At 34.4% G+C, this 26,934-nt stretch overlaps 1 protein-coding gene across 1 annotated transcript in view; it reads right to left on the reverse strand.

Annotated features, from left to right (window-relative positions):
• Positions 1 to 521: 521 nt before the first annotated feature.
• SNX7 (sorting nexin 7) overlaps positions 522 to 26,934 on the reverse strand; it is a 92,946-nt gene continuing 66,533 nt past the window's right edge. Inside the window, 2 exon segments of the mRNA XM_038541237.1 lie at positions 522 to 938; positions 25,558 to 25,710. Of these exon segments, the coding sequence (XP_038397165.1) occupies positions 852 to 938; positions 25,558 to 25,710 (240 nt within the window). The 3' untranslated portion in view covers positions 522 to 851.

The following is a 26,934-nucleotide window of genomic DNA, read 5'->3' on the forward strand; positions in this document are numbered from 1 at the left end:
TATTTTTTGTGACACTTATTTAAGGCTAATACCCAAATGATAATGTCATGCATGTAATACAACATGCATGGCTAAATACCTCAAACTTTAAAGTCTTGAGAAATAATCTATTTTCAAGAAATCAGCAAATATTAAATAATCAACATATTCAGTTTCTGAATATAGACACAAAATAAACATGAAATCACTTTGTATCGTCAGTATTACTAGCTTGCATAGGATTACTAACTAATAATTCAAAGGATAATTTAAATCTATCTCAGTAATGTTTTTTAATTGTGAAAAACAATTACTTTATTCCTACCAAACCGACTTGTGAACAGTTATCATTAAATTTAATAATACTAAATAATTCTTATATATTTACTTCAAGTTCCTAATGTCAAAGTGAATAGTATTTTAGAGAAAATCATGATAAAATAAAGGTGAATGCATAGGCTGCTTGGTAACATGCTGAATTCTTAATAGAATCTGCTTCAGAGGCTTGAACTACTAGTACAAAAGGAACACACCACACCCAATCATTTCATATTAAACTTTTTATTAAAATTGAGTCTTCATAATATATTTAAAATGACATGTTCCACAAACAAATATCTGGGCAAAAAATTTCTATATGTAATTATTGGCACATAAATTTAAAATAAAAACTAAGCTAAATATATATATATTTATATATATATATATATATTTCCAAATTCATATCAATTATCTGGAATACCTGAGTTTCTAGCTGCTGGTTTTCCAGATAGTGTGAAATGTTTTTCATCCACCTCGTCAAGGACACAGCCCATCCAGAAAGAATAACTTTGGTTAATAGATGCTGTCTCCCAAAGATCACACAGATGTCCTCAATGGGATTCAGGTTTATCTTCTGAGGATTCTTCCATATGGAGGTCAGTCTGTGATGCAAGGAAGGATTCCCATGTAGCAAGGCACTGAATAATGGAAATACACCACGAGGAGATCAACAGTAGTTAACTTTCAGTAGGAAAGGATAATAAATCCTTATATATTTGTTACTAGAGCAATCTACCCTGCTCCTGTCTCCCACCAGCATGCCAGAAACCTTGTTGTTTCCTACATATTTTAATTTCTAATGAGGGATACCATTGCTAAATAAGAGGAAAACATAAAAAGTTAAAAAAAGAGCATGGATTAGTTTTCTGACATGATCCAGTATTACCCCACTGTCAAGAAAGAAAATCACTACATTTTGGAGAAAAAGATGGACCATTTGGATCTGAGGAGTTGGGCGTTAAGCATCTAGACAGAGAAGTGGGGATATAAGCATACCTCTATCAGATTTGAATCCCACTACAAGTCTGAGTTTGGCCAAGCTGATGAATCTTCATTATAGTTTCTCCAGCTATAAATTAGATTAATGACAGTACTTACCACTAGGGCAACTATAAAAATTAAAGTTCCATAATCAGTATAAATCTCTATGAAGAATGCTTAGCCCAAATAAGTGCTCAAAAATTAGTAATTATTATATTATGATGGTCTCTTGGGACTAAGTGGTGAAACTTGGTCATTAATATGCAACAGGAAATGAAAAAGGTTCAGAACGAGACTGAAGGTGGTGGGGACACACAAACAGGAATGTGGCCACCTTTGTGATGTTGCTTAGGACTGACCTGCCTACTTGCCTAGTCTCAGTAAGCTGTATGAAGTTTATCCACAGCATAATTTTAGTAGTTTGCATATATTCAGGATTCTTCTAAAACAGACTTACTCGAACATGTATTTGGCATAAGATTAAATTAATTAAGTCATATCTTTTCCAAATGTGGATAGACTGCTACATACAAATACATATATATTTATTTTTTTTGATATAATACACTCTGAAGTTGGACTGATTAACACCAGTTTATTTGCCAAACTACTTTCATGTCACTTCTTTAGCCTCTAAACCTTTTATAGCTTTAATATATCTACTTCTGACAATAGGAACTAAGTGACAGACCAGCAATTTCTGAAACACAATACAAAATTTAAACCTCCCAAATTATAAATGTGCTGTGTTTCAAAAAGTATGTATGTATGGACTTATGTATGTGTATATACATGTGTATACAATATTGTTTCAAACTGAAGATTTAGAATATGGGAAGCATTTTACCAAATAAGGTTTTTATAAAGGTCATACACAGTGATTTGACTCTGAAATAGTTTCCAGAGCTTAGGATATGAATAATATGGTTAGAAAATTGTTTATTTGCATGAGAGCAGTAGAAGTACTGTTGAAACCTTAACTGCCAAATTAAAAAAAAAATTACTGAGTAAAATGTTAAGTATTTATTTTCTGATATACCTATTTTGAAAGTCAGGTGTGGAATAATACAAGTCTCATAAGAATAATCAAATCTATCAAGACTTTAAGGGGTATTTTTTATTTAAAAACTTTAGAGAGTAGTGGTAGCTGAGTATAAGCCATAAGGCCTAAGTTTTTAGTCACTGTGATGAATCAGTTCTGGGATTTACCTTTACTCTTTAGTAAGTTACTGACTCTCTGATTTTCTCCCTCTTTGGATGTGCAATAATAATAATACCTATCTCATTGGTATGAAGAAATAACAAAGCAAGATAAGGGTAAAGAAGGTGAGGGTAGGGAAAAGAGAGAAGACCAGGTAACTGTAGGGACCATGAGGCAAGAGTGGCCTCTTCTGATGTGGTACAGGAGAAGAAGCAAATGTATTTACATTAGATCCTTATAGCCATAAAAGGGCATTAAAGAGAAATACCTCACATTTGACATATGTTTCAACTTTTAGACCTTATGTCTTTTATAACTGTCCAAAATATACATAATTTGGGAGGTAGGGGTTGACATAAAACATCCATACATTCAGAAAATATTTTTGAGTTCTTATTATGTCAGGTGCACAATCCTTGACCTTACGGAACTTAGGATTTAGCAAGAAACACAAGTAAGCAAATATAATCAATTATGGGGTCTATGAAGTTTACAGGGTATGATGGAAATAAATAGTAGTGGGATCTAAATCACACTAGAATGAGTTAATGAATGTTTCCTAGTAGGAGTAAGCCAATAAATCTCTGGCATGTTTGTGAAAGGGTAATGTGAGGAATAGTTTATGGTAAAGTGGTTAGGAACTGGGGCTTAGGACTTCTGTTGCTGACTAAGATGGTATATAATAGGGACTGAATTTACTCCTCTGATGAGAGAAGACAGAAAGACAGAAAGAAAAGAAGGAAGGGAAGGGATGGGAAGGGAAAGGAGAGAGAGAGACAGAGAGAGAGAGAGAGAGAGAAAAGAAAAGAAAAAATATATGAAATATATTTTTCAAGACCCTGAACATCAGGCAAAAAAGGACAAGTAATTCCTGAGAGACGTGATAAAAACAATCTGAGCCCTATGATTACCCTACTGTTACGGGCAGAATTGTGTCCCCAAAACTCATTTGTTGAAGTGCATTCTGAGATACTTCAAAATTCATTTGTTGAAGTACCACAGAATGTGTAAGTATTTGGATATAAGGCCTTTAAAGAGGTGATTCATTTGAAATAGGGCTGTTAAGACAGGCCCTAATCCAATCTGACTAGTAGCCTTATAAGAGGAAATTGGTTATATAAGGAGACTATAGGAATGACAGCAGAGAGAAAAGATGATATGAGGACATAGGGAGAAGGCTGCCATCTGCAAAGTCAAGAAGAAAGGTCTCAGAAGAAACCAAGAAGCTAAGCCTGCCAACCCCTTGATTTTGGGCATCTAAACTCCAGAACTGTAAGAAAATAATTTTTTTGTTGCTTAAGTCATTCAGTTTGTAGTATTTTGTTATGGCAGCCCTATCAGACTAATACACCAATTTATTGCCTCAAGAGATTTTCCAAGCCATGGTTGAAGAAGGTGAATTTTGATGTATCCAAGCAGACTCCCTGGGTTGAAGAGATGCAGCTAAGAGTCTACAGAAAAGTAACGCAGGAGAGTTCGTAGAGCATAGCACCAGAGAAGAAAGAGTGGAGACAGAGCACTCTGGAGATCTGTGGAGGTCTGCGTAGGGAATTCAATGGAGTCCTGATTAGTACAAGCATGTAGAAAATTACTTGAGGCCTGGAAAAAGAAGCCATAAGTTAGGATTAGAGTGAACAGTGCCCATGTTCTCCCCAGGGCCAGGAATAGTACAGGGTTCCACCAAAGAGATTGGAAAAATCTCATAATTCATGAGTTATTGGGTAGAATACAAAAAAGGGTCTTTCCTCAATCCTGGGAAATAATTTGCCCTATACTAAAAGCTGCTCAAGTACCACCCAAAAAATCTTAAAAGTAAGACCTTAAAGGATCAAATTGTGTCCAAGCAACTTAATTAAGTGCTATAGGAATACAGAAATATTCACCACGCAACAAAATTCAGAATACATGGCATCTAATTAAGGTTACCAGGAAAAAAAGCAAAAAAATATGACGCATAATGAGAAAAAAAATCAACCAAGTGAAATTTATATACAATGGAATATTACTCAGCCATAAAAAAGAGTGAAATCTTGCCATTTGTAATGATGTGGATATAGCTAGAGAGTATGATGCTAAGTGAAATAAGTCAGTAAGAGAAAGACAAATACTGTATGATTTCACTCATATGTGAGATTTAAAGAACAAAACAAATGAATGTTGGGCAGGGAAAAAAGAGACAAACCAAAAACCAGACTCTTAACTATAAAGAACAAACTGATTGTTACTGGAGAGAGGAGGTGGGCAGGGGATGGGCTAAATGGGTGATGGGGATTAAGAAGGGCACTTGTGATGAGCACTGGGTATTGTATGTAAGTGATGAATTACTACATTCTATACCAGACACCAATACTACACTGCATGTTAACTACTTGGGATTTAAATAAAAATTTGGAGAAAAAAAAAAGAAACTGACCCAGAATTAACAAAGATGCTAGATTTAGAGACATGGACATTACAAGTTATTATAAAACTGTCCTAGATGTTCCAAGAGCTAAGTAGAGGCATGAAATAAATGAAGAATACACACAAATTGGACTTCCAGAGATGAAAATTACTGTGTGAGATGAAAAAAATAGAATGAATGGAATTAATAATGTATAAGAACAATGCAGAAGAAAAAGATTCGTGAACATAAAGGAATACGAATGGAAAGTATCTGAAAGAAGACACAAAGAAAAAAGATCAATGAGAAAGAAGAGAAAAAAGCATCAGTGAGTCAGAGGACACAGTTTGCAGTAGTATAATATACTTGTAATTAGCATCGCTGAAAAGGTGGGGTGCACAAAATCCTTTGAAAATATTAAGGCCAAAATTTTCCCAAATTTGATAAATTATAGACCCACAAATCCAAGAAACCTAACAAACCCTAAATATAAGAAACATGAGAAAGAAGGCATCAAGCCACTTTTTATAACCAAATCACTCAAAATCAATGATAAGGATCATCTTTAAAGACAGAGAAAAATGATAATCTTAGAGACAAAAGAAGGAAACATAGGCTGAGTATTTCTCATCCAAAATACTGTAAGTGAGAAGATAGCAGAGGAACATTTTTACGGTAGCGAAAGAAAAAATACTGTCAAGATACAGGATGCTATGTCTTGCAAAAATACCCTTCAAAAACAAAGGTGGAATAAAGATATTTTCTGACATACAAAAGCTATAGAGTTTATCACCAACAGACCACACCACGAGAAATGTTTTTAAAAAAGAAAAATTCCATCAAACAAAAAGAAAATGAGACCAGATAGAAAAATATGAATCCACTCAAAGGAATGAAGAACACAGGGCATGGCAGTGATATGGAAACATGTATTTTGTATTACTTAAATGTATTTAAAATATAATTATTGAATTAATTATTAATAATAGTAACAAGATTTTTTGAGACTTATAATACATGTACAAATCAAATACATGACAAAAGAGCAGAGAGACCAGGAAAAGAGAACAGAAGAATACAATTGTAGGTTCTTTTTTTTTTTTTTAAGATTTTATTTATTTATTCTTGAGAGACACACAGAGAGAGGCAGAGAAGAGACACAGGCAGAGGGAAAAGCAGGCTCCATGCAGGGAGCCCGACGTGGGACTCGATTCCGGGTCTCCAGGATCAGGCCCTGGGCTGAAGGCAGGCGCTAAACCGCTGAGCCACCGGGCTGCCCTGATTGTAGGTTCTTACATAACAGATGAAGTGGTGTGATATTACTTGAAGGTAGACTATGGGAAGATTAAACAGCCCACAATAAACCCAAAAATAACCACTAGAAAAATAAAAGGTATGTCTAATACACCAACAAAAGATGTAAAACGAAATCATACAACATGGTCTATTATCCAAAAGAAGGTATAAAGAAGAAAATGGGAGCAAAGAGCAGATAGAATAAAAAACAAATAGCAAAATAACAGACTCAAAACAAGCCATATCAATAATCAATTTCAATGTCAATAAGCTTAATACTCCAACAAGACACAATATTTCTATTCAATAGAAAAAACGAGACCTATCTATATTCCACTTATAAGAAATACACTATAAATATAAAGACACAAATACATTTAAATTAAAAGGGTTAAAAAATACATACTATGTAACGTATGTCAAAAGAAAGCTAGCTATACTAATATCTAATAATATAATAATATATATATTATAATTATATTATAATATGATAATAATATAAGCTATAATAGATAAAACAGATTTTAGAACACAGATTATCATCAAAAATAAAGGTTATTTCATAACGATTAAGGCATCAACTCATATAAAGGGCATAATTTAAAATATTTATATATATAATGGAAGAGGTTTAAAATACATGAAACAAAAACTGATAGAAATGTACGGAGAAAACCAAATTCACCATTACGATTGATTTTGGTATGCCTCTTTTACAAGAATTGATAGAATATGTGGACAGAAAACCAGCAGTGATATAGAAAACTGGAACACTATTATCAATCAAGTTGACCTAATTGATATCTATAGAAAGGAAAATACACATTTATTCTTGTATATACATACAACACTGACCAAAATAGACCATATCCCAGGCTACAAAAGAAGTCTCAGTAAATTTTAAAAGAGACAAGTCACATAAGTTTGTTCCCTGAACACAATGGAATTAAATTAGAAATCAGTAAGAGAGAGATATCTAAAAAATCTCCAAATATTTGAAATCTTAACAGGAAACTTACATATATAATACCTCCCGTGTCAAAGAAGAAATCAGAAGGAAATTTAGAAAGTATTTTGAACTGAATGAAAATAAAAACATGGCATATAAAAAATTTTGGGATCACTAAAGCAGTACATAGAAAGAAGTTTAAAGCACTAAATGTCTATTAGAAAAGAAAGGTTCGCGATGAGTACTTGGTGATGTATGGAAGTGTTGAATCACTATATTGCACATCTGAAAATAATATAATACTCTCTGCTAAAAAAATACTGTCTGCTAACCAATTGAAACTAAAACAAAAACTAAAAAACGAAGAAGAAAGAAGAAAGAAGAAGAAGAAGAAGAAAAAGAAGAAGAAGAAAGAAGAAGAAAAATCTTAAATAAATGATTAGTTTCCATCCTAAAAACAAACAAATAAATAAAACACTAGGGAGAGCTAAAAGAAAGAAGAAAGAAAGAAAGAAGAAAGAAAGAAAGAAAGAAAGAAAGAAAGAAAGAAAGAAAGAAAGAAAGAAAGAAAAAAAGAAAAAAGAAAAGAAAAGAAAGAAAAGAAAAGAAAAAAAGAAAAGAAAGAAGAAAGAAAAAGAAAGAAAGAAAGAAAGAAAAGAAAGAAGAAAGAAAGAAAGAAAGAAAGAAAGAAAGAAAGAAAGAAAGAAAGAAAAGAAAGAAAAGAATAAAACTGAAAAGATCAGAATCAATGAAAGATTAATAAAAGCGATAATCATTAACCAGACCTAAAAGAGAGATGACACAAATTTACAGCTGTGAGGAATGAGAAATACGACATCAGTATCCAGATCCTACTGAAGGAAATAAAGGAACGTTAAGAAAGAAAAACTTTATACCTATACACTGACAACTTAAATAAAATTTCCCTGAAAGACACAAACTATGTAAATTCAATAGATATAGATAGAAGTAATAGATAACCCAATGAATTTGAATTTGTTGTTAAATATCTTCCCACAAAGAAAACTCTAGGCCCAATGGCCATCACTGGTGAATTTTATCAAACATTTAAGGAAGAAATCATATTAATTCTACACAAACTCTACCAGAAAGTTGAAGACATAGAAATGCTTTCCAATGTGCCAAAACCAAAGACAGTGTAAGAGAAGAAAATTACAAACCAGTATCTCTCATAAACACTGATACAAAAATTCTAAATAAAATTGTGGCAAATCCAGCAATCTGTAGAAAGAATTATACATCATGGCCAAAAGGGGTTTATCCCAGGAATGTAGGATTGGATTAACATTCAAATTTTGGTCAATATTAACTGTATTAAATGCAGTATCTACTCAATAGACACAGATAGGGCATTTATCAAATTATAATGTCCATTTCTGATTTTTAAAAACTGTCAGCAAATTAGGAATTGAAGAGAGTTCCTACAACCTGAGGAAGAACACCTACAAAAGACCTAAAGTGAACAGCACAGGCAGACATGCATTAAATATTAGCTGTCATTAGCATTTTATCTCTTTTCAATGCCAGGGAAATAAAGAAAGGAAAACTGAACTTTACATATACTCAAAAATCTCCTTCACCAAATTTTGAGTATCTAACAAATCAGGAAATAGAAAAATACCAAAATACAAATCTCTTTAAGTCTCTAGCTACAGTATCTACAAAACAAGGAAAGTTATTAACCGGGACTGGTGGCCCAATAGAGAGCGGACTTTGCATTTGGGAAGAGCCCTGTTTCCCTAGTGAACCTCATTTCTACTGGAGCCGTCTGGCCTCCTCTGCAAATCCACACACAATTCTGCTATCTGGTAACCCTGCAGGGCAGCCCAAAGCTATTACTGCTTTCAGGAGATATCACATCTTTTTGATAACTCTGCCAAACTATCATTTGAATAAACTTCTGAAGTCCTCAAGGTAAAATTCAAACTGTAATTCTGAGCAGTCTATTCTATTTAGAATTCCTGTCAAATAAGTGATCCAAATTACACCAAAGACGGCATTAATTCTCCCGCGAAGAAACTTCTATTGTCATATTCTGCTTCAACTATGGTAGCTTAATAAACATGTAAGGAAGATATTCAGTAGACATCCATGCTGATTAGTGTTGTAAATTAACATTTTCATTTTGCAACTAAGTCCTAAATGGGACGGTGAAATTCAGTAAAAAAGACAAATTAGCCACAGAACTCTTTACCAGCTATCATACTATTGGAAGAAAAACAATTTATGTATTTTTGAAATAGGAGTTCTAGAACGTTACCATAGAAAAACAGAAATAACATGACACCTGCAATATGTATCAATATGAATACTTGCTCAGGCATTGAAATGGTTGCTTTAGTACATATTACCTTCATGTTACCACCTTACAATGACTGCTACGTATCTTATTTCACAGATGAGAAGGTTGAAGCACAAATGGTTAAGTATGTCTGTGATATTACAAATCTGGTAAGTAGTACAGCCAGTGTTTATTCATCAGCAAATGGAAAGTAACTCATCTCCTGAAAGACCACCAGGATACACTTAATAAGTACCTGGGCCATCAAGATGAGATACCTTCCTTTTACATACTGGAAAAAGGACAATTTTGGAAAGAGACATGGGTAAGAAAATGCATGACTGCAGGAGGCATTAAGCTGAAAAAGTTTTAGGAAGTGTACATACACAGGCTGAACGTTAGAAATTGATTCCCTACATACCTCTTGGAAATTCTTTATATATTTCCAGGAGCACACACACTCTTTGAAGAGGACCTAAGTACTCAGCAAATGCAGGCGATTATACAGTAGGATTGTATTGACGACACATACAAACATGCTGGTCGTCACAAAAACTGCAGTCTTCAATCTGAATATTAATTAATTGACACCCTGGTTTCTATTGCTCTCTAGGTTCTGAACCAGGTTCAGCACCTGATGCTACTAGACCTCTTTTGGAATTTTGATAGATTTTCTTCTGAGTAAATACATCAGCTGTCCCCTCCTGCCAATATTTAATAATAACCTGTTACCTATTTGCACAATTATCTAATTAATGCAAAAAAATCTATTTTAAAATAATAAGAGATAATACCTAAAACTTTTAAAAACCTCTTTTCTCTTTTGCTTGTTTTTAAAGTATGAAAAACCAAGTAAAGATTCAAGAAATGGATTGTTTATATCACATATTTAAGCAATTTAGTTCAGTATCTGCTGTGTACGGGACTGTGATAATTGGAGGAGATAAAGAGTCATCAAAACAGTAGCAACACAATCTCAAAATCTAGTATGAGACTTGCTCATAACTGTAAATCATGTTTTTTTAAAAGACATTTCTGTTATTTGGCTTCTCATTGCTTTCCATCAAGGAATTGATTTTTTTCCACTTTTAAATCATTACAATTATGAAGCAAGCTAATATCTATTAAAATTATATATACCCAGTACTGTCAGCCTGACCGTTACCAGTACCCAGCCTCTCATTCTAGTTTTAGGTTATCATATCACCAGAGGATCAACAACAGCTGTTAGTTGAATAGTGTGTCATAATCTTCCACACTATCATTTTCTTTGATACAACAATACTTTGACAAAATCAAGGAATTGCATCTTATAGTTAAGAAAACTGTGTCTATAGATATCAGTACTCTTTTTTTTTTTCTACTGCCTTCTGTGCCTCACTGCAGTAAAGTGAGCCAATAAATATGCTGTACATGCTACTAGGCAGGATGCTGGGTGACCAAAAAGTAAATTGATCACAAATCCTCATTAATTGAGACTCCAGTGCACGCTTTCCCTAGGTGGCTCCTGTTTGTAGCCCAAGGCCAAAAACTGTAGCTTCTCTTTGAAGGGCAGGAGTGAAAAACAAAGCTGTACTGTTAGGAAGGTGAGCCAGAGCTGGGGGAGACAGATCCAAAGGTAAACAAAGGCCTTTTTGTTCCTATGCACATGCTTAACGACTTCTCAAATGCACAGAATGTTTAGAAAATATGTTTTAATTCCAAAGCCAGTTTTAAAAGTAAATCTGTTGCTACTTCAACAAAGGTGGTAATGAGAATTCGCCCTCAGAAAAGATTAAATATCTCTTCAGGTCTTGTAAGTGTGTAGTAATCCTACAAGCAGATGTGACTAAGTTTTCCAGAGAATGATTGATACAACACAGCTTCCAATGAAAGCTTGCACGTTTAAGATAATCAGTATTTTTTAACCTAGTAGGATATGAAGGAGTTCTGTCCTAGAGTGACTTCAGACAAATATCTTCACTGCTCTGGGCTTGTTTAATCAATCATAAAGTTAGGGGCTTGGATTGTGTATGTCCAGTAACTGTGATCCTAGAACTAGGAAGTGAATGCTTCCAGGGGCTAACGGTAGCTAACAAGAGGTTGGGAAATGAGATCACACACAATTTATAGATCTACTCTCCTTGGCTTGACACAGTGTGGAAATGCATCAAACATAAAATTTTACCTCTTTCTTCAGTATTTGATATTTACAAGATAATTATCACTATAAATAAATTCCAAAGAGATGATTCATAAATTAATGAAAAATATTTTCAATTACTACTACTGCTGCTCCATTGATAATCTACATTTATTGAAACCTTATTATGTGCTAGGCACCAAGCTAAGGATATCACATATATTTTTATCTATCTATCTATCTATCTATCTATCTATCTATCTATCTATCTATCAGCTTTGAAACTTATTTCCTACATTGGCAATTCCAGGCTCAAGTAGAGTAAACTGGCTTGAGGAATAACCTGCAGGAGACTCCTAGGAGGATGTTTATGAGTATAAAAGTTTCAAAATCATTTAATTTTAGTGACTTATAGTGAATATTAAATTTTACTTCTAGGAATTTTCTTTCATCTTTCCTTATTCCATTCCATATATGCATACACATACAGACACATTTTAATACCCAAACAAGGGGTGCCTGGTGGCTTGGCTCAGTTGGTTAAGCATCTGCTTTTGGCTCAGGTCATGATCCCAGGGTCCTGGGATTGAGTCCCACATCATCGGGCTCCCTGCTCCGTGGGGAGCCTGCTTCTCCCTCTCCCTCTGCCTGCCACTTCCCCTGCTTGGGCTCACTCTCTCTGTCAAAGAAATAAACAAAATCTTTTTAAAAAATACCCAAACAAATCTGTGATGTACTATTATTTTCAGCACTTTACAAAGGATACTGAGGCTCACTAAAAGAAAGTCTTCAAAGTCTTTCAGCTCTAAGTTGTGCCTGTTCAAAGCCATGCTCTTAGCCAACATGGGATGTCAATATAAAGTTTGGTGTTTCCATCAGTCATCCTACTATCCTGTTTGTGGAACAGCTAGTAGAAAATTTAGTTTCCTCCATATTATCACATAAATCAAATTAATAAAATATTATTTATATATTCCTATAATAGCATAAAATAACTATAAACTTGCCTAAAACAATAACAATGAAACCTATCATTATGAAATGTGATAAAAGCCAAACTTTACCATATACTAATAATTGTATGTCTTTTAACAAATTAGAAATGAAAAATATGATTGAGTGTCCTCTAATTATTTTAATGCTCTCTCAAGTGATCTTGGGCATAAATGACATCATCTCATTTGAGGAAATACTGAAGCTCACAGATGTAAACATCTCTGTACTAGGCCCATTTCACTGCAAAATAAATTACATTATAAAAATTATAGATCATACCTAAAATGAAGGTAACGGGATGCGTAACATTACAGTAATAGATTTTTACCACCTAAACCTAAGATTCCAAACAGTATTGAAAACTTGCAGGAACTGCATATTTTAAATTGTGAATGTAATCAATCCAGAAAGAAATTAGAGACTATGTTGCTAGAGGAAAGCAACTTCCATTATCTTGTAATAGCTCAAAGTTGCTCATTATATTTCATTTTTGGAAAAGTCTAAATTCAGCCTCTAAGAATCATCTGCCAATTTATAATTTTAGAACTATCAACAACTTTAAAATAACAGAATTTGCATATTTTTCTAAAAATTACTTTAACATATCTCTCAAGAAGATAAGTAATAAGCTTGATTTATAAATCCTGCAAATACTTAAAAGACTAACAGTTAATGCAAAAGGACTCATTAGCTACAAACGCCATCTTGTGGTCCATGCTTTTATTATTTTGTCGTATTAGTCTGTATCTCTAACTCAATATCTGCTAAAGATAGAACCCTAGATATAATGTATTCCCTTTCTTTTATTTTTACACATGGAAAAAGTCTAATGCACCGGAAATCTTTGGGGGAAGAATTAATACAGGAACTAAAATCTGAATTCAAATCTTTCTAACTCCTACTTTTTCTATACCTTACCATCATTGTTTTTGACTGATAATACGCATAATGTCCAGTTTAGTACTAGACACTTCAAACACCAAGCTTTTCTGTGTTTGTTTAACCACATCTTGAAAGTACAGCAAACTATAAAGAATAGCACCTTTGAATTACTGAAAAATTATCAAGATAGAGCTATGAAGTTTTACTGCATTATTTTAAAGCACTTCATACATGTCTTCTAATTTTATTCTCCTAAAGATTTATGAGGGGGATGTCTCCGGTGGCTCAGCAGAGCACCGGCTCTGTCTTTGGCTCCGGTCATGATCCTGGGGTCCGGGATTGAGTCCCACATGGGGCTCCCTGTGAGGAGCCTGCTTCTCCCTCTGCCTGTGTCTCTGCCTCTCTCTGTGTGTCTCATGAATAAATAAATAAAATCTTAAAAAAAGAAAGATTTATGAGGGCAGTGTGTGGATAAGGGGGGGAGGGGGATTATCAATACCTCTACTGACAGATTAGAAAACTGGGTTAGAGAAGACATGACTAAGATTTTACAAGTAGCTAGTGGCAAGCATCCTGATATTCAAGTTTAATTTTTTCATTAGTAAATCCACCTTTTTTCTTCAAGATGTTATATCAGGCAGTGTGTACATGTGCCTGTGACTTAAATCCCTTTCTCCTTTTCTTTATAGGAATTACCATATTTATTGGCCTGTAGAATGCAATCATCATTTATGAAGCACAATAAGATGAATGTTCTTGATTCGGAAACTAGATACTTTTGAAATTATAAATATGTAATCTATTCAAATCCGTGATTAGCTTAACAGAAAAATTTATCTGATCCAAAGGAAGGGAAAGAGGCACATACAGTCTATGATCTAGTGTAACTGTCCTTTTCACACCTAAATTTAACTTCATTTGTATAGATAATTGAGAAATAATATCACAGAATATAAGAGATTAATGAGAATATTTTTAAGAGAGGTTTTTAAAGAAAGCAGAAACCTGAAAGATACAAAAACCTTCAAGACTTATATGAAACCTAATAAAAGACATACATGGTTATGTGAAAACATGAGCTGTAGCTATGGCTTTTGAATGTACAATTCAGAACCGAAATGAACACTTAATAAAACAACAGGACACAGATGACCCTTGAATGACACAGGTTTGAACTACATGAGTCTACTTATCTGCAGATTTTTTACAGGATAGCACTGTAAATATATTTTCTCTTCCTTCTGATTTTCTTAATAACATTTTCTTTTCTTTAGCTTCCTTTAGTGTAAGAATACAGAATATAATACATATAACATGCACAACATGTGTTGACTATTTTACTGATAAGGCTTCTGGGGAACAGAAGGTTATTAGCAATTAAGTTTTTGGGGAATCAAAATTTGTACACAGATTTTCAGTTGCACAAGGGGTTGGCTCCTCTACCCCCCACAGTGGTTACATAATTACTTTGGAATTCTAAAAATGACAATTGATTTCAAGGTTTCCTTAGAAGTAAATAAAAATCACATTCTGTTGCATTTAAGCTTAATTTTCTAATTGACTGTATTTTATATATTTACATGATACTTAAATTTTAAGTAGATTATAAATTTTTAAATGGAAAGTACACTATGTTAAGTGTAAGAGATAAACAGACTCTTAGAAAATAGATGGAACATTATTAGAGCAGTGTTTCTCAAACTACTGAGGTGAAGAACACAACTTTTTCTTTCAATCTCCAAGGATCATTAAGTGGTCCTACTGAGCGTGACTACTCTGCAGCTGCATGCCACATGAGTCACCACAAAACCTGAACAATACTGGCCAATATTTAATTAGCCAATACTTAATCAGGAAAACAAGTCTAATCATCCACTTGTATGTCATGGTGATGGTTAATTGCTGTAGAAGATGTTAATTGATTACTTTCAACTTTTGACTTATCTTGTTATGAATCTGTAATAAACAACTTATGGACTGGGCATCAGTCCACACTTTAGAATTACTTTAGAGATCGACATAATTACCCAAGGTTTCTCAAATTGTGTTCCATGACATGCTAATCCTGCAAGAAGAAATGCTGATCTAGTCAAGGAAATTGTACCTTCAGATTCACAAACCATATAAGCACGTAAAATACACTAAGAACTCTTTTAACTTTATTTAATCCAAATTTCTTTGACCACAGAACTTTTTCTTTCAAAAGCGTCACTCATTAACATTACAAAACACTGATTTTCTATAAAATGCATTGAGAGGCTCTAGTACAGACAGAATTACTGATTTATATTATTCAACAATTGCTTAAAAATATCCAGTGGCAAGGAATTTATGTCTTTACAATGCAATTTAATATAATTTAGAAAATTATAACACATAGGAAATAATTTTGTTGCATGTGAGTTCAAATTATATAATTTCCAAGAGCTGGTTTTAGATCTATTAACTGAAGCAAAAATAAAACATGTAATCCTTCTTCCATGACTGCCCTCCAAATATCTTTCTTCTTTTCCAATTTTTTGAATGAAGATGCATTTCTAAGACCATTAGCATCATAACCTTATCCTGATTACATCTTAGTTTGTCAATGTTACTTTCAAAATGCATCATTAGGACTGAATTCAGTATTTTGAATAGCTAGTAAAGGATGTAGATAATTACTTTGCTCTATTTTTTTTAGTCAGAAGTGTCTTCTAGCATAACAAGACTGTAACTGTAACTCTCATAAAACTTAAATTTTGAATAGAGCAAATTTCAATGTGGTCACCAAGATAAAAACCTAGTGAATTAAATGAGTTGACCTCTAAAAAGTATACTATCATTTCACATGCTGAAGATCATTTCATTGCAAAATAATTTTGGTTTGAGTACAAAGACTCCTTTGGAAAAAAACTAGTTAGAGGTAGATTTACAACTTGGAATATGAAAGCAGGGCCCTGTCATCACTGTGGTGGATAATATTTACCTTCTTATTTGTAATAGTAGGGGAACATTCACCTGTATCACTAAAACCGTGTATCAAATTATTGAGGTATAAGTTCAAAAGAGAGTTGGCTAGAATAGAGCAGTCTTTTCAGCCAAGTAGAACTGCAATTTACTCTAAGAGCTCATAGTTACCAAAACTTCAGATGGTTTTACAATAAAGGTCTAAGTGAATATTAAAAGTCTCACATTTCTATTAGTTCCCTGTCTTTCCTAAAGAATATTTGTTTATTCCATAAGCAGCTTCTGTGAGCAAATAAATCTAAGACATCCAACAAAGGTGAACAGGTTTTCTTCCTAAAGAGTTTCTTGGGAATGTAAATGTGCTAAGGTGCATTGTCGACCTTCTCCAATAAAATGAAGCAGTATAACCTAGATGGAAAGCACTTGGCTATTAAACTGTCATAACCAATGATAGCCAAAGTAAAATCAATGCAAATAAATGACTGTTGATCAACTATGCCCCCAAATATACAACAGTTACAGATCCAGAGAACTATACACAGGGACTTCCTCTGATACTTGCAATAGTTGATTTTAAAAAGTTACTTATAAACTGTCTTTAACTTAGTTTTCCCTCAGGTCAGATTCTTACATCTTCACTTATCCAAGAATCCTGGTATAATCTATCAAGCTGAGAAGGGAGCTTCCTGGCCTCTGTGGTAGCTAATCTCCAAGGATGCCCCTCCCACAACTGACAATAGAGAACTATAACAGCCTCCCATGAACATTCTAAGCAGGTTTTCACTGATGATTTTATTTCCATATTCAATGGGGAAGCCGCTAATCAAACAGTAAGAATATGAAGTTTTTAAATTTTAGGATAACACAAAGCTATTCATCTCTGTTTTCCTTGCTGTGATCATTATTACTGTGTACCTTTAGATTCTGTTTAAAATAGGAACTGATTGCTCACCAAAAAGTGATTTCCATGGCATAAATAGTAAAAAGAAAGACAAGGTGAATCATCAAATAATCAGCTGTATTGGTTTCTATACTAAAAATATAAAAGGAAAGCTCCTAGGTGTTCAATGGAATGCCATTTAATAGTAGGAAGATGAAAACTCAGTGTTTTCTTTTTGAGGATAACCATCCCTAAATGAATTGGATGGTCCACAGAAAAGTGGTATGATGTGGCCTGCATTTGCTAATCCAGACATTCAGGTCCCCCAGTGAGTGACTTCCACAAAGTAAGAAAGTAGATAATGTAGGCACAAGAATGTAATGGGTTGAAAATTTTAACTGGTATAAAAATGTTTAGGCTGATTAAAAATCTCAGCATCTTAGACTCTCAAGATGGGTATGTTTGCTTTCCAGGAAATCTAGTCTATACACAATGGGAATCTATCCAAGCCTGGGGTCTACATAATGTAGTTCTGAAACATTCTTCAAAGAGTTTCAAAGATAAATAGACTCTTCTGACGGGCTGTTTTAGCACCATCAAGAAATCTGTCTTCTTGGGTCCTAGGGATCAGGTCAGGTACCAGCTTTAGTAAATGGTATGAGGCATGAATATAAAAAGAAAAGTCCCCTGACATGAATTCAAAAATCCTTGTCTGAAGTAACTGAATTACTCCCAGCTATAGCCAACTTCTTTGTTCTTATGATCAGGTAATTGAGACATTAACTTTTAAGAAAGTATCTGTTTACTTGGTTTCATCCTAAGAGACTGTCAATATAAAAAATAAATGGTTCAATATACACCATTTATTATGCCTCTGTCCCAACATGTCAAAAACTACGTGTCATTCCTTGGGATCAAAATAATTAAATAAACTCTCTCTGGGTAGATCCTCTGGCACTCCCACTCTCCTCTCTATAAGGAAGGCTGTTCACAAAGACTTAAGGAGTTATTATGTGACTGTATATGGGATATATAAGAAATTACAGAGGTTAACTATTTTGGAAATAGGTGTCACTGTTCCCGTATTCCCCCAAAATTTCTCTGAAGCGAATTTTAGTATTTACTTAGGAAAGAAAAGCAGTCTGCATTTCTCCTGGGTGAGCAGAAGTCTGCTGATCTTCCTGACATAAGCCAGTTTAGAATTAAGGGCTATAAGTTACAGGCTTTGTAAGCACTGCTTTTGAGTTGGCAAAGGAAGGGCTTTTGCATTGCTCACTGGAAAAAAGAATATAGTCAGACTTCTCTTTTTGTGGCAATGGATAGCTGCACTTTTATTATCCCTTCAAATATACTGGATTTTAGTTACCTTTTTATTTAGACTTGCCTAAATCTTTCAACTTATATTTTCATTCTCCTTGATAGAGACAACAGGACTTCCCCAAACCTCACTTCTTCCTGAAATGTGCCTCCTGACACTGTTTTCTCTGTCTTCATCTTTGACTGTATCCCTCTTTTTGGATCTTTGCCTTTCATAATCCATGCAGCACAGTATAATCATATCTGATTCTTTAGCTGCTTCACTTTTAGTTTTTAGAATTGTTCATTCTTCTTATCTCATATTCTCTTTTTGAGTCTGTGACTTTGAAATTAAAACTAAATTTTCTGTGACTTTTTAAAACTCACATTACTATAGTCTAGGGAATATGACTGAAAATTTCAACCCTGAATTTGAAAAGGATACTTTCTCTCCAGGTTTCTATCATATTATATAACATTTCCCCTTTTGGGATGGAATTAAGACCAGGGAAGCTATTCCCCCTCAGTGCTTCTTTTAATTCATGCAGATGAGCACAGAGTCCATAACTTATCTGATTTCCAGTTTTCAAAAGAAGAAAGAAATTTTGGACAGAAATCTAAACGCCACCCAGAATCCTGCTTATCTGGCAGTTTTATAATCATTATAAAAAATCATTATCAATATCGATTAACCTCTTAATGTCACAATGCTTGAGAGCTATATTTATCTGGATCAAGGTGTTTTAAGTTTACAAAATTTACAACACATTCCAAACTGTTGTGCCTCACTGATTTTAAAACAATCAACTCTTTGGATCCCTGGGTGGCGCAGCGGTTTAGCGCCTGCCTTTGGCCCAGGGCGCGATCCTGGAGACCCGGGATCGAGTCCCACGTCGGGCTCCCGGTGCATGGAGCCTGCTTCTCCCTCTGCCTGTGTCTCTGTCTCTCTCTCTCTCTCTGTGACTATCATAAATAAATAAATAAATGAATGAATGAATGAATAAATAAAATACTAAAACAATCAACTCTTTCACCAGAATTGATTTTACCATTTCCCCAACATAACAAAGGAATACATTTTTAAATAAATACAAGTGTACCTGAAGAACTTCTAGGGTGTTCAATGCTCATCCATTACTTTGTAGAACGATTATCTATTTATCGTCTTTTTAAAAATTCTCTAATTGTTAAGGGGTCCATAAATAGCTACACTTGTATTTAAGAAAACAGTAGCTATATTATTCATCTGACTATATGATATCCTTTTGCAATGATTTTTTTCTTTCTTCATTCATTTTCCAGCAAAAGGCCTATGCTATAATCATTTTTTTTGTTTCCTACACTTCCATGTTGACACATGTATTTCTATTATTCAGTAGTGATACAACCCTTCAATTAAATCTGTTCACTACAATTCAAGTAAATACAACTAAAGTAAATACTCTTTCAATAAAACAAAGCTGTAGTAATCAAGTGAAAAATACATATACGTGTTACTCTTCTCCAGTAAACTATTAAGGTCCTAATGGCAAGACTTAAAGTTTGAATTTGGATGCTCCAGAGTACTTAGCACAGGATTTTGATGTTAACAGAATCTTAAATGATTTCACATGAGACAACTGACATTCTTAAAAATAAGATTGATATAATTTGAAATGAAATGACCTCTGACCTGGTCATTTCTTTTTTTTTTATTTTTATTTTTTTTTTAAATTTTTATTTATTTATGATAGTCACAGAGAGAGAGAGAGAGAGAGAGAGAGAGGCAGAGACACAGGCAGAGGGAGAAGCAGGCTCCATGCACCGGGAGCCTGATGTGGGATTCGATCCCGGGTCTCCAGGATCGCGCCCTGGGCCAAAGGCAGGCGCTAAACCGCTGCGCCACCCAGGGATCCCCTATTTCTTGAATTCTTATCCAGAAAGTTTTTACAGTCTAATGTTCATAATTACTTGTAATAGTATTATCTGTGAGAGCAAAAAAATGTAATGTGTTATGTTAAGATACATCATTATTGAAGCAAATAAGAAATATGGAGCTCAAAATAACATATCTACTATAATCATCATGATGCAAAATAAATAAGGAATCATGTTTTTATGCTGACACATTCAGAAAGGGTCATGTAGAAATCTTAAAATATTTTGATCTGAACAAAGCAAATGATTTTTCTATATTGGATTTAAATATGCCACTCTCTCTAGGAGAAAAGGTTACAGGCATTCTTTGTTTTTAATTTATATATTAGTGTACCTAGTTTTTGTTGTTGTTTTTGTTTGTTTTTAGTGTGCGTGTATGTTAATTTTATAACCACAAAAATAGGACTATTAAACAAGGACTTCCATACATTAATACTGTAAAGTAAACTGTGCAAAGGAACAAATTACATTACTTTAAGTATTACATTCACTTAAGTATTTTATTCACTTAACTATAAACTGCATTATTTGGCAAAAATTAACATTATGTGATCTTTTCATTGATATTAAAAGTGAATTTTCTAAGAGTATATTCTTTCAGTTTGTAACACTGACCAAGGATCACTTAGCCTTTCAAATCTCTCCACCACCATCATCATCACCATCAGCATCAACAACACATAAACAGAAACTGTTCTCGTGTTTTAGCATTCCTTCACATTTTATCAGGAAGTAATTTTCTTTGGTTATTTGAGTAGCAATATACTTTGAAATTACTCAACCCATGTTCAATTGGATTTTTTTTTTGTTGTAGTGTTTTGTTAATTCTTGTTTTTAAAAAGAAGTGAAATTTCTTTTTTTTTAAAGATTTTTATTTATTTATTCATGAGAGACGAGAGACAGAAGGCAGAGACACAGGAAGAGAGAGAAGCAGCCTCCCTACAGGGAGCCTGATGCAGGATTCGATCCCAGACCCCAGGATCATGCCCTGAGCCAAAGGCAGATGCTCAACCACTGAGCCACCTAGGTGCCCTGAAATTTATTTGTAATTATTCATTATATAGGACAAAATGAAAATAATTTCATTTTATCCATATAGAGTTCACCTAGAGATATCTGTTTTTTATTTGGTGTCAACCATCTCCAAGTAAATTCACATATCTAAGTACTACATTTCAATATGACAATAGCTAGCTTCCGATAAAGACCCACGCCTCATACTTAAAATCTGATTTTCCTCTGTCACTTTGATATTTAACTTTTAAGTTATAAACAAGCTGTGACCATTTCATTTCATAAAACAAGTCCAAAGGCAAATGTTTATATCCCAATTCATCTATCATACTAGGAACAAACCCCTTTGGGGATTTATATTTGCAAATGTTGATTAAAAAAAAGTATTTCCATAAGAATGTGATTAAATTAAAAAAGAAAATGGAAAGATTCTGGAACATTTTACTTCTCTGTATATCTAAGATATTCTGAAGTTAACAGATAACAGCAGACTGTTACTGTTTCAGGCCACACAATCTGTGTGCTAATTAGGAAGCTTTGATTATTTAAGGGCTCCAACTTCCTGATTATGCTTGGACTGATATGGCAAATCAGTTAAAAGTTATTCACTCGGGAAAAAAACAACAAATAATTGAAACTGTAGGGTTCTTTTGAATTTAAAGAAAACTAATGATTACTTCAAAGTTATACATCTAAGATGTATTACACTCGATACATTTTTATGAACACTTAGAAATGTAATTCATTTGGAGGAAAGAGTTAAAAATATACTGACATAAACTGCCGTGAAGAACAAAACTGGCAATATGGCACAGTGATACTAATTTAACTGTTTCTAAGAAAACAGTATTTTATATAGACTGAATTCAGTCTATAAGAATGACAAAAATACAAATTTATATGACAGGTATAGTCAAAACCCAAACACTTCAGTTATAACTCAGTGGAACTGCTATGAACACTTTCCCTTAAAAAATAAAGTCCAAACTTAGAAAAAAAATTTCACAGATCCTATCATTTAAAGGAAAATACAGCCCATGCCTTTGTCATGTGATTTTATACCCTAATATACTTCTGTTTTATAATCACAGTCACTTATAGTATATTGCATATTTCAATTTTTGAGGCATTTTCTTTTTTCTTTTTTTAAGTTTTTATTTATTTATTCATGAGAGACACACAGAGAGAGGGAGAGACACAGGCAGAGGGAGCATCAGGCTCTATGCAGGAAGCCGAATGTGGGACTCAATCCCAGGACCCTGGGATCATGCCCGAGCCAAAGGCAGATGTTCAACCACTGAGCCAGCCAGGTGCCCCTTAAGGTATGTTCTTATAAATTATTTTGGCTGATTGTCATAACACTTCTGTAACATCAGAATGGACAGTTCTAATGTAAAGGAGAGAGGAAGTTATTTTTGTGGATTTAAATAGTTAAGTGGTAATAAACCCTATGTTGGTCAATATGCTTTATTCAATAAAATATTTTAAATCATTTCAAAATCTGAGACTTATGGGAAATTTCTTTGAGATATTTGAACTTAAGGTGGTTAACGCAGAATAAAAAAATTAAGGAGACGGGTGCCTGGGTTGGCTCAGTCGGTTAAGTGTCTGCCTTCGGCTCAGGTCATGATCCCGGGGTCGTCGTGGGATGGAGCCTCATGTTTGGCTCTCTGCTCAGTGGGGAGTCTGCTTCTTCCTCTCCCTCAACCCCTCCCCATCTCTTGTGCTCCCCCTCTTTTTGCTCTCTCTTAAATAAATAAATAAAAATCTTCAAAAAAAAAAAAAAAACGTTAAGGTGAGAGAGAGAATGATCTTTTCAATCACTTGCATTTCCAGGCCACTGCCACTAAATCCCTGTGTCAGTTCACATCTCTGTCTGGTGCTGCAACAGTTCCCTAACTATCAGGTCTCATCATATCCAGTTTTGTTGCACTCTGACACATAAAAGCCCAAGTGACCTTTCTAAAGGTAAGTCTAATAGATAATGTCATTTCCCTGCTGTAAACTCTTCAATGGTCTCTACTATTTCCCTTAGGATGAAAAATAAAAGACTTCTATGATAAAGCACTCTTTAGCCCAGTGGGGTTTAGGACACATGGCAGCAAATTATGGCAGCTGGCCATATTGAATATTTTAAACTGAAGGAGTTTGAGATTATGGCAGAGGCAGGAAGATCACTTCAACTTTACATAACCCTCATTTTCCATAACCTGATAAAACCCTCATATGGGACAACCTGGGTGGCTTGGTGGCAGATGCCTTTGGCTCTGGTCATGATCTGGGGTCCTGGGAGGGAGTCCTGAATCAGGTTCCCCATGGGGAGCCTGCTTCTCCTTCTGCCTATGTCTCAGCCTCTCTCTGTGTGTCTCTCATGAATAAATAAAATCTTAAAAAAAAAAAAAAAAAAAAAAACCCACTCATATGAAAGGTCCTTATATCCAGGGGAATGGAATGTCCTTATCAAAGGAAAGGAACAAGCAGGCCTTGTTAAGTTTCCCCAGTTTATTATACTGACCTCATACTTCTTAATCTACCATAATGCTCTATGACTGCCCACCCTTCATCAAACCTAGCATAAAATACTTGGGTCTGTTGCTTCTAGACACTATGTCCTTAGGAAAGCTGTTAAGTTCTCAGGGAACTTACATTAAATCAATTTCTGTGCATTTCTCCTGTCAATTTATCTTTCTCATTTCAATTTTCAGACCTAGCCAGGGACCCTAAGAGAGTCCAGGAAAACTTTTTCCTCTCATACAAAAACCTCGTTTTTCAGTTCAATACTACCTCTGTTTCTCCAACCTCCAAAAAAGAACCTCAACTATTTGAACATGTTCTCTCACTTCTGGGATTTTCTGCATGTATTTTCTCTGACTGGAACTCTTTCCCACATCTTTATCCGCCTACCTTTATTCATCATTCAGGCCTCAGCTTAAACAACATCCTCTGCAGAACATTTCTCATTCCTTCCAGATTAGGTTAGATGCCTTTGTAATATCTTTCTATGCTAGAACGTATTATACTTTATTATAATCTTTTGTATTAATTGTCTGTTCTCCTTGGTGACTGTGACTGCATGAGAAAGGCACTGTATTTGTCTTTCATGCTGTGGTCCCTCCAGGGCCCAGCACAGCATCTGCTGGAAGTAAGGGCTTAAGAAACTCGTTAAATGAAAATATCATTATCAATTAATCTTTGAAAATATACAATATTTTGTAATATTAAACTGACATGCACTACTAGACCACAAAGCATAGAATAATATTCTTAATGTACCGGTTCCATATAGTCATTAATTCAGCCAGAGATAAGGTTTAAGATACGTTTAAAATGTACCTCTTAGGAACAGTATGTTTAGGATATGGTAGATTTAAAAAAAAAGAAGTGGTAGTATAAAATTCATTTAAAATAATAACTACCTCAGGGAACTGTCAGTTGCAAAAAATAAAAAATAAAAAAACAATCATTTGAAAAGCAAAATGATGACTAGGTTCTATCTTGAACTTCAGAAAAAAAAAGCTGAACTAAACTAAAATGAACTAAAAAAAAAAAAAAAAAGAATAGCATGCTTTTTTGTTGAGGTTTTGAATGGCAAGGTAGAAATGGCAGGGACACAGGACCCAGAACCCGATTTGATTTTCTGCTCATTCAAACCTCTGGTCCTGTTCTCATGCTGGAAACCCTTTATAACATAAGAAAGGGGGAGGAGGAGGAAATAAGACAGGAGGATCAGTAGGAGGCATTACCAGGTGCTTTTGAAAAATTCAAATCCTTCCAAAACAAGAAACTGTAGGGAAAACAAACAAAACAAAATGGTGTCATATTTCTTTCTCACATCAAGGCTCAAATTAGGCACTTGGGGCATGCTGCGTAAGAAGGAAGACTTTCATCCTTCCTCCACATAAACACATTTGTTTCGGTGGGTGGGTTCAGCATTACTCTATTAACTGGCAACTCTACTGGCACTGAGCCACCAAGGAGGCTTTTGAATGTGACACTTGCTTCCTTAATAGACTCTTTCATCAAGGGACAGATAGAAAGTAAAAGAGAGGATAACTTTCATAACATGAAGCAATATCACATATCACTAATTACCTGTTCATAATAGTGGATATTCTCCTCAGCCATATCTGTAAATGCTGACTTGATATCATTTTGCATATTGTGTTTCCATCTTTCCCAATCTGCTTTCAGGGCATTATTAGCACATTCCACTTTATCTTCAAGTTTTCCAATCTCTTCTGTAAGCTGAATTAGATCACAAAGAGAGATGCATTGATCAATGTATTCTTGCCACTAAATGAATTCATCAAATCTAAGCCAAACATTATATCAAAACAGCTTAAGTATAATTCGTTGTTTGGAAAGTCACCGGCATTTACTCTTTGTACTAACCAGTTATAGTAGAAAGAAGACCGGATTCAGCCAGAGATGCTGAGTAGAGTTCTAAGGGCTGCCACGAATTAGCATTTGACCTTGGCTAAGTCCCTCAAACCTTGGGCTTGGGTTTCACTATTTATAAAACAGAGGAAATTGAACTACAAGTTATCTCAAAATTCTTTTGCATTAACCCTCACTACCACTATTGTTTATGGTGATAATATTTATGTTAAGAGGTATGGTTTAATTCAACAGCTTCCTCTTGCTGGTCCTCATTTTTCAGTTGTTTTTAGTAGAAGGATCAATTTAACTGACAATGTTATAACATCCATTCAGATTATGCAGTCCAACCTGGAGGCTCAGGGGATTAACCTGCCAAATTTAACTGAGCTGGTAACAGAGGCAGGTTGATATCTCAAGACACCTGACACCTAGTCCATGAGCCATCAGACAGGCTTAGTGTGATGGTTACACCTCCTCCCACCCCACCCACCAACCTTTGAACATGTATTCCATCAATTCATTGTTTTATATTTGGTGTATTTACATATTAACACATATAGTTAGACATACATTATTTATATACACTATTTATTCATATATTCAGAACATGTTTATTAAGTGCCTTCTCTGTAAGGCATTCTTCTAGGACTTGGAGATTCAGTAGTGAAGACAATGGACAAAAATCCCTGCTTGTACCAGACCTTATACTCAACCGGGGAAAGACAGACCACAAGCAAGATAAATGAAATAGGAACAATCAATTGAAAATTAATGCTAGAAAGAAGAATGAAGCAGAAAGGCAGACAGGGAATGTAGGATGATGCAGTTTCACATAAGATGACAGGGGAAAGCCTAAATGAGAAGGTGTCATTTGATTAAATACTAGAGGAAACGTGAGAATGAACCATGCGGCACTTAGAAGAAAAATCATTCCTAGCAAAGGAAACAACACAGGGAACAGACAGACTGGAAGTGGAAGCATGCCTAGATGTCGAAGAACGTGGAGGCTAGCATGGCTGTAGCATGAATTAGAGTGAACAAAAAGGGGGAAATTCTAGGAGGTGAAATAACAGAAGGAACAGGTGACTA

The sequence above is a fragment of the Canis lupus genome, chromosome 6, assembly GCF_011100685.1.
Source record: "Canis lupus familiaris isolate Mischka breed German Shepherd chromosome 6, alternate assembly UU_Cfam_GSD_1.0, whole genome shotgun sequence".
NCBI classification, from domain to species: domain Eukaryota; kingdom Metazoa; phylum Chordata; class Mammalia; order Carnivora; family Canidae; genus Canis; species Canis lupus.